Source organism: Solea senegalensis, linkage group LG16 (assembly GCF_019176455.1).
Source record: "Solea senegalensis isolate Sse05_10M linkage group LG16, IFAPA_SoseM_1, whole genome shotgun sequence".
NCBI classification, from domain to species: Eukaryota; Metazoa; Chordata; class Actinopteri; order Pleuronectiformes; family Soleidae; genus Solea; species Solea senegalensis.
The window spans coordinates 2,822,238-2,833,932 of record NC_058036.1 but is presented as its reverse complement, the minus strand read 5'-3'; the positions used below and the strand labels follow the sequence as shown (position 1 = coordinate 2,833,932).

At 41.9% G+C, this 11,695-nt stretch overlaps 1 protein-coding gene across 1 annotated transcript; it reads left to right on the top strand.

Moving 5' to 3' along the window:
- Positions 1 to 3,504: 3,504 nt before the first annotated feature.
- cdc25b (cell division cycle 25B) lies at positions 3,505 to 10,474 on the top strand. The gene is made up of 15 exons (XM_044048029.1): positions 3,505 to 4,047; positions 4,221 to 4,303; positions 4,988 to 5,039; positions 6,185 to 6,226; positions 6,338 to 6,371; positions 6,563 to 6,697; positions 7,007 to 7,126; positions 7,212 to 7,340; positions 7,436 to 7,513; positions 7,646 to 7,858; positions 8,114 to 8,218; positions 8,334 to 8,396; positions 8,641 to 8,739; positions 8,851 to 9,096; positions 9,415 to 10,474. The coding sequence occupies exons 1-15, from the start codon at positions 3,842 to 3,844 to the stop codon at positions 9,553 to 9,555; spliced, it is 1,746 nt and encodes a 581-aa protein (XP_043903964.1). The 5' UTR covers positions 3,505 to 3,841; the 3' UTR covers positions 9,556 to 10,474.
- Positions 10,475 to 11,695: the final 1,221 nt, after the last annotated feature.

Here is an 11,695-nt window from a genome sequence, read left to right as displayed (position 1 = left end):
AACGCCCTCCCTCCCCTGTAGCCACACACTCCACCTATTACTGTAAATGAAGGGTTTCCAAACAAAAGAGCAGACCACAGAGCAGTGAATAATTAAAGATCATAGCAGCTAACTTCCTGCAGATAAACACGCACTCCTCCTTTAAGTGAGACAAAGATAAGATCCTGGTCCCAATCAACTTTATTGTGGTGTATTTTTTTAATAGCAGCACTTATAGTGTTGTTATATTTCATTATGGCAGCATTTACAATAGCAATCAAAGTTTTGGACATAAAACATTTGAATGGCACTGCACGCGACGTGTCACACGCCTGAGATGCAAAAGCAGCAATAACAAATACACTTGATATAACTTTAATCTGGTTTGACGTGCACATGTATTTATACTGGTGCACAATCTGGAGTTGCTACTAATAGGTTACGATCTGAATAACCTCGTATGCACATGACATGGTTATTAAATGACATGTTTCTGTGACTTTTCCTGGTCTTAAATGAACATAAATAACTCAGATACTAAGCCTTTAGGTAGTCAAACTACAGTACCTGCTACTTTCCATTTCAAATGATCTCCAACTGGCTTTATTCATTTAGGCATCTCTATTAGCCAATCATTAATCAACTGTTTTAAGCTGTTTTTACCTACTAACATTGGATAGTTGTTATATCCTATTGGATTCCTGTATGGTCTTTTCAAATGGGAACCTTAAAGATTTGAATAGCTGGCTCCACTCTTTTAGTTGGAGTAAACAGAGACATTGAAATTTAAAATGTTGTTTTGTAACTGCCATTCAAATTGGGTGGTGTTGACCAAATATCATAAATCAACCCAAATGTATTAAGGATAACTGTGCTAACCCAATAACAAGCAATGGCCTGAAAGTGTGTGGTACATTTTCATGGTTTTACATCATACAGCGATTATGGAAACAGAAGTGATTTCATTTGGTTCCGTTTTAACCTGAAGTAAACGGAGCAATTGAGACGATTCTTGCAAAAAATGACATAAAGCTGAAAAATTGTCTAATAGGAAAATGTATTAATGGTTATTTCACTTAACAGATGAGCACATGATGACAAGTCTGGACTGAATTGAGGTTATTTCTCCCTGAAAGTTTAATAATAAGCTTTTGTGTGATGAGCCAACGCAGATACTGTATGTTTCCATTTTTTGTGTGTTTATGAAAACAAAGGAACTAATGGTAGTGCTTTTACATGATATAGTTCTGATTATTTGGTCAGAAAAGCTTTAAAGAGCAGTTTACTCATTACTTACTGTACTTGTGTTAAGGACAAAAGACTGAATTTAGGCTATTTCTCCTGCATATGAAGGAACTTTGTGACTGAATGATCTTGGGAGTACATTGAACATGAGTATTCGTGGACATTTTCTCTGCAGCAGATTGTGAGTTTTACTTGTCTTTGTTTGGGTAAAAACAAGGAAACCAGTTGTCTGTTGGTAGTCAGTGCAGGTTTTGGTGGGAACAGGAGGTGTTGGGAGGGTTTTAGAGGAGGTTTTATTCGGGGTGAGTCAGCACTGTCTCTCCCTCTCCTCTGTCTCCCCCCTTTTGTCTCCTCTCTTTTCAGATGTGGGGTGTGGAGCCCGGAGTCACGGGCCCTGTGCTCATACCTCTGCAGGGAAGTTCATTAAACCCCATTTACATCTGTGATGCCAATCACACAGATACTTTAAACCAAACAAAGACGGAAAACAGCGGTTGAACGTTGGCTGTTCCGCGAGACAAAGTTCAAGAACACTCCCTCTGCTCGCGCTGCTGCGGGTTTGCTTAAAATGAAACGCTGTTGTTGTGCTAAAACGGGTGCCGTCTGTCGAATTGGCAGATTCTGAATTATGCATACAGTCTGTACATGCACTCGGCAAGTGTGTGTGTGAGTGAGAAACCTGGCATTATTGTGGAGGGAAACGTCCTAGGATGAGGAGGGAAGTTGCAATTCTATTCAAAACTCCCCCTAAAACCTCAGGCAGAATTCTGAGTTAGCATTATGTCTGGTGGAACTAGTTAAAGGTGTGTGTCTATTGGTCAGCTATGTCGTATCTGACTTTAGTGTTTGAGTTTTTTGGCGCCAAACAATGGATTCCTAACAAGAAAGGCCTGTAGTGACAATGGCTTCCCCTTTGAAACTTTTACCATTACAGCTTCACAATTTTCTTAATTTATGACACAAAAATACTAATATTACAAACATTACAACATGACTTCTTTTGTAAGTTCATATTTGAACCAGAATCAAGGGTGTGGCTTTGTTTTCGTTCTCATTTTCACACATATGTATAGGGCAGGATGTGATGTTTATAAGACGGGAAACATGACTGCAACCACTTGTAAGGTTTATACTCGACCACACTTTTGCCCACAAATACATCACACACTTGCATAAAACAAAGACAATTCACACATAACAAGCCTCGTGTAACTATCTTCTTACTCATCCCTCTTCACTGTCTCTTAAATATGCGTTGATTTAATTATTGAAAGGAGAAGAGAAGAGTGCATGTGTGTGTGTGTGTGCTGGTATGAAAGAGTGAGGGAGAAACGGAAAAAAATAACCAGAATTCTTTTGTCTGAGTCACTTTGTGTGGGAGGTAAATGAGCGTGGCAGCCATTACTGGTATGCAAGCACACACTTAGGTCACAAAATGAGACAACTGGAGGCTTTTCACGTAAATATAAGATCAGAATATCTTCACCCGATTGTACCGCACCCTTTTATACTTCAAGTCCAGTTTATTTATACTATTTTTGTGCTATTCTTCATGAAGAACATTCACCTATGTTGTTTTATACTGTAAAAGGCTGCTGTTTTCAGTGACAATAAACCTAAGTACATTATGTTTTACCGTAAAGTTAGTTCACACACTGCATTCAGGTGGATATATTTTACGTTTTACAACAAATTCATGTTCTGACCACTGAAGTAACTAGTTACTAGTTAGCAGAAGACATGCCAAACTACCTTTTGGCATTTTAACTGTGTTTACTTGTGCTGTAACAAAGCAAGCACAAATAACGAGGATCTGACTATGTATAGCATCACAGCAACTGAAATCAATCAAGTTTATCTTGAAATTCTCATATAATATGCCATATGAGTATGATGGTGCAATTGTAAGGGATTTCTCAGTGTCTTTGTTTTCAGGAGAGGAGGGGTCTTGCAAATGTGCTAATTTTCCATCAAATTCTTCAAAATCAACAGTCCATTTAATTAACTGTAAAATGTTTTTAAATGTCTTAGGTTGAGGGGAGCTTTAACTCACTGTCGAGAGGCTGCTGAGGACAAAACAAAGTTCTACGTGAGAAAAAAAGCTCAAAGTTTTGGGTTTTTTAACAGGCAGAATTGCGTCACATCCTGTTTCTCTTCAGTCATCCGGCGTCAGGAGAACAACAGCGGAGACTTGTGATTGGTCGGTGATATGTAACGTCGGCGCTGATTGGCTGACAGATTGCCGCTCCAGATCTTCTATTTTGAACATAAATACGAGCAGCCACTGCTTCTTTCTCTCAGAACCCAGGAGCTGTCAGAGGGGGAGTACGCTGTGCCGCTGCAGCTCTCTGTGACCAACACCACTCACAACTATGTGGTTTTACTGAACTAGCAAGACTGTTTTAAAGTTTCACCCCGCGCGGAAAGCACCGGGTCTCCAGCAGCCGGTGTTCATGGTGAAATGCTATCTTAAGTTATTGCTAAGCTAGCTGGCTTGTTAGCTTGAAGTTCGGGCCGTCTTGCTAACTAATTGGCATTTTTACGACACGAGATTTGAACGAAACAAAGCAGAAAAAGAACCACAAAACAATAGCGGACTGTGAAATTCGTACAAACAATGGAGTCGGCTAATATTTTTGAGAACACCAGCCCCGTTAGTAACGTTTTGAAAAGAAGGCCCGACGGGATCCCCGGGCTTTCCTCGTTCTCTCTGCCCGAGCTGAGCTCGCACTGCAGGAATCTGTTCTCCCCTGGACCCTCCACTGTGCTATCTCCTGTCACCAACTTGGCTCTGGACATGGACAATTTAGCTGGACTCGGAAGGTATGATTATGATTATGGCTTTTTATGTGTCAATTATATATATTTTTATCTGCTGCTGTCTTTATTTTTATTGTTTTACAAGACATGGAGAAAACGTCTAATCTAGCATGTATAGTGTGGTTTTGGTGGTCACACCATTGTCTTATTTTCTTGTCCATCTCTCCCCCACACAGTCAGTATGATACGCCGAAGAGGAGAAAGCATGCGACCCTTGAAAAGGTTCCCTCCTTTGCCTCTGACGTCTCATCTGATGCTGGTGAGCCACCATCAATAAATTAAAACCCATTGTCTGTGCTAATTGATCTTATTTAAAGACGATGCCTCCGAGGCTTAATGTGTATGCTTTGCAAGTCATACAAGGCATCTTAATTTAGGTGTGGTATTGAGATAATCGGCATTGTCCATGCTGTTTTGTTTTAATCATGTGTTGCCATTCGTTTGGTTTGATAAGCACAAATGCCAAACATTTCCATGTTATCTTCAGTTGTGATGCTTTTTTTGCTTTGATTTTATTTAACTATGCAAATCTTTTTTTGTGAATTTTTTTTTTTATGAACAACATTGGCAGATGTATGATTTAATTAATCAGTTTATTTATTTCCTGACACTTCCTTTGTTCTCATAGCCCAAGGTCAAACTTTTGTTTTATTCATCCAAAACTCATTTGACAAGGGTTGCCTGACCTAATTTTTAATTATTTACTTCAAAATTAACATAGTCGTCACATACAGCATTTTTTTCCCCACTGCTTAACTGCATTCTTCACACTACAAATTGATAAGGTCTGAATCCAGAATGCAACTCTGGTACCATTTGTATATTCATTATTTTACCAGTTGCTCCTCTAATCCACTGGTATTGAGCTAGTATTTAGTGTCAGTGTCTCATCTGCTCTGCCATCTTATCTATATACTAATCTGGCTAAAATCTCTCTCATCAGGCCTTGGTATGGATCCCTCGAGTCCCATGGATGCTGTTGAAGTAGATGACGCGTAAGTGGTGCTTCCCCCCTCACGTCTGTTGTAATCAATCAGATTAACACACCACCCATCCACCTCCACCCTGTGCTCAAGCTCAGCTGAGCCAAGCAAAATTTCTCATTTGTGGGATTATTGGTTTTTTTTTTTACTGTTGGTTTTAAGATGAGAGCCTTACTTGAGTTTCCTAATAAGATTACTCTATAAGGCAAGCCAGCTCGACTTTCTTTGTTTCAGTTAAAACACTTGTCACCTGGAGCGTCACAGTTTACACCTGTTGAAAGCCAGTCTTGATACGTAAAGGGTAGAGACGAGAATAAAGGGGGAAATGATTCGTTTCAACTTCACCTTTTCTGTCGTTGATCAGTAAGTGTGTTTGTCGTGTTTATCTATAGTAGCTCAGCTGGGCTAATCTTGGGTGGCCCTTTTCTTGATTCTCAGTTGGGTGAGTCTCTGCAGACATCTGCCACCGTCTGATGTGCGAGTTCCTTTACAGCAGCATTAGGTGCTGAAGAACTCATTCACATCCTCTACAGCTGTTTGGTTGCTAGGAGTTTCCAGGTTTCAGAAGCGGTGTGGGGGGAGACATGGTCTGCTTTAGGATTTAATGATAGCCCACCCCCTCTGCGTTTTGGCACACTCTTCCTATGCGCTGTTATTTCAATAGGAAAAATGGGAGCACGCTATTGAAATGAGGGCACCCCCAGTGAACAACTGCCCTCCCTTCTTCTGGTCTGCATTGAATGGGACACGCTCCCCCTCGACAAACAAAGGGCCCTTACAGAGAAGGGGTTGGCGGCATTGGCTCCAGCAGGCATATGGTAGATTAGCTGATCACTGCATCTCTCCTTGAGCTCTCCTCAACTCATTTTGCATACAGGTGGGCATCACTCCAATGCATAGACCACCTCTTGCTTGTGTGAACTCGCCTGACTTCCTCCAGTCCAACCGCTCCTCTTGGTTTCTCAATAGATGTACAGATTCTTTGTAGTTAATTGGCGCACAGTGTCTCGTCTGGCATTCGAGTCCTTTTCAGCCTCTTTCCAAAGCTGGTTTTTATTACAAAGACGTGTTACTTCTCTTTTATGCAAAGCACTATCCTGAAAGTTTGTAACCATTTCCTGCACACTCTGAACCGTTCTCTATTTTTTCGGTTACAGGTTTGAAAAAGCCATTCAACAGTCGAGCCGTGTCATCAGCGAGTGAGTTGCTCCAAAATCGTGGACTTGTGTTATTGTGCATCTTATTTCAAACGCAGACGGTTTGGTTTTTATTTGTACTCATGACTGTCTCCCTTTTTCTGTCAATTCCAGGAGGGTACCATTTAGAAGAAACAACTCATTGCCAGTAAGTAGCATTATATTTTTGGATTTTGTGCTTTAAAGTCAGTTTAATATCTGGTTGATCTTTATACTTGTAATGTAAGAATGAATTTCTTCATTTTGTTGGGTAAAAATCATCCTCCTGTGTCCAACTTGCCCACCACAGAGCAGCGTGTTTTACCTATTCTGACCATGTCCGTCTTCTCCTGTCTTTAGCTCCAGCTCCTGGGTTTCAGTCCATCTCTAAAGGGACAGGAACGGGACTCTCACCGCTATGGGATATTCAGCCAGCAGCCCTGCACACAAAACACCGCCTCCTGTCAACAAGAGAACAAAGAGAACATGCCAGAGGTCAGAACTGCTGTTTGTCTTTGTTTGCACCTGTCGTTGAAGGTGGTTTTTAAAAGATGACCCGCACTATTAATCTGACCTTCTCCTGGCTGTATCCAAACCATAACGTGAACTTTTACTGACGAGACATCTGATGTGTTTGAACATTTGGCTTCAAATTTTTGGTATATCCTTATTTAAATCTTATTTCATGTTTTTAACCCTTTTGTAAGTGTAAAAAAACAGCAACTCATCTACAGATTAGCAGTGGTTGTACAACCACAAAGTCTTGAGTGCTGGGTTTTGAACTTTTTAACACATGTTTTCCAGGAGGGCTTTGAATTCAAGAAACCAACCAAGCCCGTTTCGCGGTGTCGTGGGCGCTCCTTCAACGAAGGACAATCAAAAGACGCGTTTGCCTGCCGCCCCAGCTCAGCGCCAGCCCTCATGGTATGTGAATCAAACTCCAGTCACAGGCTCTGGACATTTGCTTGTCGGAAGATGCCAACTCATCTTTTCCTCCTCTCGGTTTCAGCTCTCCTCACCTCCCCTGAGCCAGCAGTTGGACTTTTTTGACTCCAGCCCCATGTTCCTGAGACGCTTGTCCACAAACGACGAGGATGACGACGACGGCTTTTTTGGAGTGCTGGATGACGACATGGAGGTGAGGCCCCTGTTCAGAACAAATGTCTGACATCGTTCCTCACAAATCTGTTTTTATAGGATGACGATAAACTTACAAACCTGTGTCTCCTACAGAACGACTCTGGGATGCCGATGGGAATGGCCAGCTTGCTCACTGCCCCGCTGGTGTCTGACAATGCAGGAGAAGACTCTGTAAGTTGCCTTACTAACCAACAAGCATTCATGTTATTCCACTACAGGAATGTAGCATTTCTGCTTGGCTGATATCAAGCATACTGACCTAAATGCTACAGTATTTTAAATATCAATTTTCGTCTTCACCAGCCTGTGATTCGCTGCCGGCCACGAAACCTGTTCCGCTCGCCCTCCCTGCCCATGCCCATGCCCAGCACCAGCCCCAGCCCGGTCTCCCGCCCCTCTGCGAAGCGCCCCGATTGCCCCGGAGACGAGAACACACCGGCCAGAGTGAAGAGACGGCGCAGCGTGGCCGGAACGCACGTCACCACCCTGGAACAGAACCCTGAATCGCCGCGAATGGTGAGTCCTCGCTGCCCCGTGCCACACGTCTGATGCCGGTTTTTAGAAACCAGCACAGATGATGGCTATTCATTTATGCTGACTTCCTGTTTCAACTGCCCTACGATAATAAATGATGCTTAAAGTCAGGAAGCGGTCTCTCCCATCTACAGTTCAGTATTTTAATTTGCACTAAGCACAAACCCGGTGATGTGATTAACGTGCAGCCTCTGCTGAAACCACACGCTCTTGTCTAACTAAGACTCTCTCCTTCAGAGCTGCTCGTTGCTCCAGAGGTCCAAGTCCTTCTGTCAGGTGGAGATCGAGAAGGTGCTGGACGGTGAGGAAGGCTCTCATGAGCTGATCGGAGATTTCACCAAGGTGAGGGCAATAATCTCCTCAAGGTTTTTCCCCTCAACACTTGTAGATTATGTCATTATGTGAAAGTCACACATTTAATCCAATATTTTTTTTTCATTTTATCTCTTTTTTTTAGCCTTTTGTGTTATCCACAGTGGACGGCAAACATCAAGACCTCAAATACATTACCCCAGACGTTGTGAGTAGATGCTTTTAAGATACAAACACACGCCTACAAACGTGAATGACTTATTTACATTACATTTTAACCACTAAGGGAAAACTTCGAAGCCTAGTTCGACGGGCATTATTCATGGAGCTACACGCCCCATAAACCCCTGCAAATGATTACATTTTCAGCAACTTTCGGCTTTTTTACTCTGTTTTGTTTGTTTTTTTTCTTAAATAAACCATTAAAATGTGTATTCTTTGTTTTCTTTCAGATGGTGGCAGCTCTGAACGGACAGTTTAACCATCTAGTCGAGCGAGTCATCGTCATCGACTGCCGCTATCCCTACGAGTTTGAAGGGGGACACATCAAGGTGAGTCTATAACGCTAATTTATTTATTGATACATCTCGTTTATCACTTGGTGGAGAGGGAGAGAAACCACAATCCTGTACTCATCGAGCTTCGGTTCTTTGTGGCCTCAGGAGGCGCTGAACCTGCACCAGGAGGAGCAGGTGGAGGATTTCCTCCTCAAGACGCCCGTCATCCCGTCCTGTCCGGAGAAGCGCGTCGTCATCGTCTTCCACTGCGAGTTCTCGTCGGAGCGGGGCCCTCGGATGTGCCGCTTCGTCCGCGAGCGAGACCGCGCCTTGAACGACTACCCCAAACTCCACTACCCCGAGCTCTACATCCTCAAGGGCGGCTACAAAGACTTCTTCCCTCATTTCCAGGTTAGTTTTTTTTAGCATTTTATGATTAAAGTTGCGCTCGGGTTAAGTTTACTGAAATCTTCAATGAAATTGGAAAGAGCTGGTGTGACAGCTGAGCTGAATGTTCTTGACCTTTTTATGAGTAATAAAATTATATTTTGGCTTTAACCAATATTGCACTTTCTGTGATATGAAAATAACATCTGGCTGTATTGCAAGATAAAATTTCCAAACGTCCAAAACATGGGTGCACCAGATGTAGATGAAGGTGAATAAATAAAACCTGTCAGTGGCTGAAGTCCCTCCCTCTGACCTTGTCTCCGTGTCCTCCCCGCACAGTCACAATGTGAACCTCGGTCGTACCGGCCCATGCACCACGAGGACTACAAAGAGGACCTCAGGAAGTTTCGCTTCAAGAGCCGCACCTGGGCCGGGGAGCGCAGCAAGAGAGAGATGTACAGCCGACTGAAGAAGCTGTGAGCGCCTCCTTTTCTTCTTCTTCCTCCTCCTCTGTGAACGGACTGAGTATGAATTTCCTTCTGAGCCCGAGGCTTTTCCCGCCACCAGCAAGGAAACGAGTTTTTTTTGGTTTTTCAAGGAGTTTATGAGCACCAAGTCGAGAGGGATTTTAAGTTTCATTTAACTATTATTTATGCAAATTCAGAGAGGTAAAGACATGAAATGATGAACCCTGAAGACGTAGAAGATGCTCTAAAGCGTTGTGATCATTTTTAAAGGCTTTTCCCTTTCACTGCCCGTTTGACCTTTTTGTCATTTCGCTGCCAGATTCCTATACAACGACTAAACCACACTGCCTCGTCTGAAGTTTATCTTTCAGTCTCCTCACTGAATGCTTTCATTTTATTTGATTTTTTCTGCATTGGTCGTGTTCCACCTTATTTTAGCACTTAATTCAAAAACCTGAAATGGTAAGGTGCTTCCCCCCCCCGTTTTGTTGATGCTGCCTCTCCAGAAAGGTTTTAATGTTCCCCATTCAAGCTCACATTTTACCAGACGACCCACAAAGCAAATTTTAATGTGAACTTATTAATGTATGCAATTGAAAACAAAGCTGTTTTCTTTCTCTCTGATTGGTTCTAGTATGTAATGGTGTTTCTTTTTTGTTTACATTTTATCTGGGTCAGAAGAAACCAAAGCAAACAAAAACTACCTGTGAACTTTGCAGTGAGATTTTTTTCCAGTGCTGCAGGTCGGCAAGTATAAAAGGATTTTTTAATCTTTCCCAAAAAAAAAGTCTTTGTTTTGCTTTCGATACCCTTTTTAATGTTCAGAGATGAAAATGTCTTCACCTCTGTTCAGGCAATAATGTCCGTGTTGAATACTTTGGTGCAGGCTCGTGGGGGGAGCTGTTGAAATAAAGATCCAATGTGCATTCAAACATGTTCACCATCTTTTTATCTTTTGAAACCTCTTGTGTTGTGAATATGTTCTTGGGCAGGATGAAACTTTAAATTCTATACATTAAGGTAGCCTTAAAAATATTGTTTTTGCTCAGCCCTCATTTAAAACTTGATAGACGTATGATTTGTGCTAGCGCTTTAAAATTAAATTAACCTTGCCTGTCATTTCTAGCAACTTTTTGTTTTTTATTTAGCCAGGAAGATCCCGTCTTCCAGGGAGTCCTGGACAAGTTAGCAGCACTGATGGTACAAATAGTTACAGAAACGAGATAATTTCCGCTATAAAGCTCACAACAGAATCTAAAAGTTAAAAGGAGGTAATTAAAAGAGATTTATAAAGGAGTCAAAGTAAAGTGCAGAATTAGACCAACGAGATCCTTAATCCAAACTCCTGAAAAAGGTTATATGTACAGTAAAACATGTTTCTTTCATGACCGTCCATAAAATGTCTTTGAATGTATTTAAAGAAGTCTGTGTCTGTAGTGGAATATATAAAAAAATAATCTAACACAGATACGTTCATGTTAATTTTATTTTATTTTTTTAACAATTTGATTGGTTTCCATCCCCAGCTTTACTTCTGGACTTCATTTCAGTGGAGAAAAAAAAGCCAGACGTGTTTATTTAAAGCTTCTCTCAGTGACTCATTTTAGTTCAACTTGTTGGTTTTGTTTTTTAAGCGATGAATTACGAGTGTACAGACGTAGCCTGAGATGTAGATACTGAGATTTAAAGCTCCTCTGTGTAACATTTATTGGTCTAAACTAAATCTACTACTCATGAGCATGTTTGTGTAAGGGTTTAACCACTGTCTGACACCAGTGTGAGCATGGGAGGCTGCACCTTTTCTAACTGAAGTTTTCACGGTATAGAATCTTCAACTCCTTGTTAAAGTGAGCAAGAAAGAGTTTAGGAGTGTGAGAACGGCTTTTTATCCACATGGAGACATTTTTCCATTAGTATGTTTCTGTTCGAGGAGTTGTCGGTGCACTGCTGTACGATCACACGTCACATGTTGTGCGTCAAACTTGACTCCACACACATGTGACCTCTCTAACAACAACAACACACCAGCCATTGTTCAGACTGAAGCTCTCCGTATGACCGCGACACAGGTTTTTCCTGCACATGCACAGCAGTTTTTTTCAAATTTTCCCTCCACAGCCGTCATGGGAGTTTCTTCTCTGCTGCAGCACGTG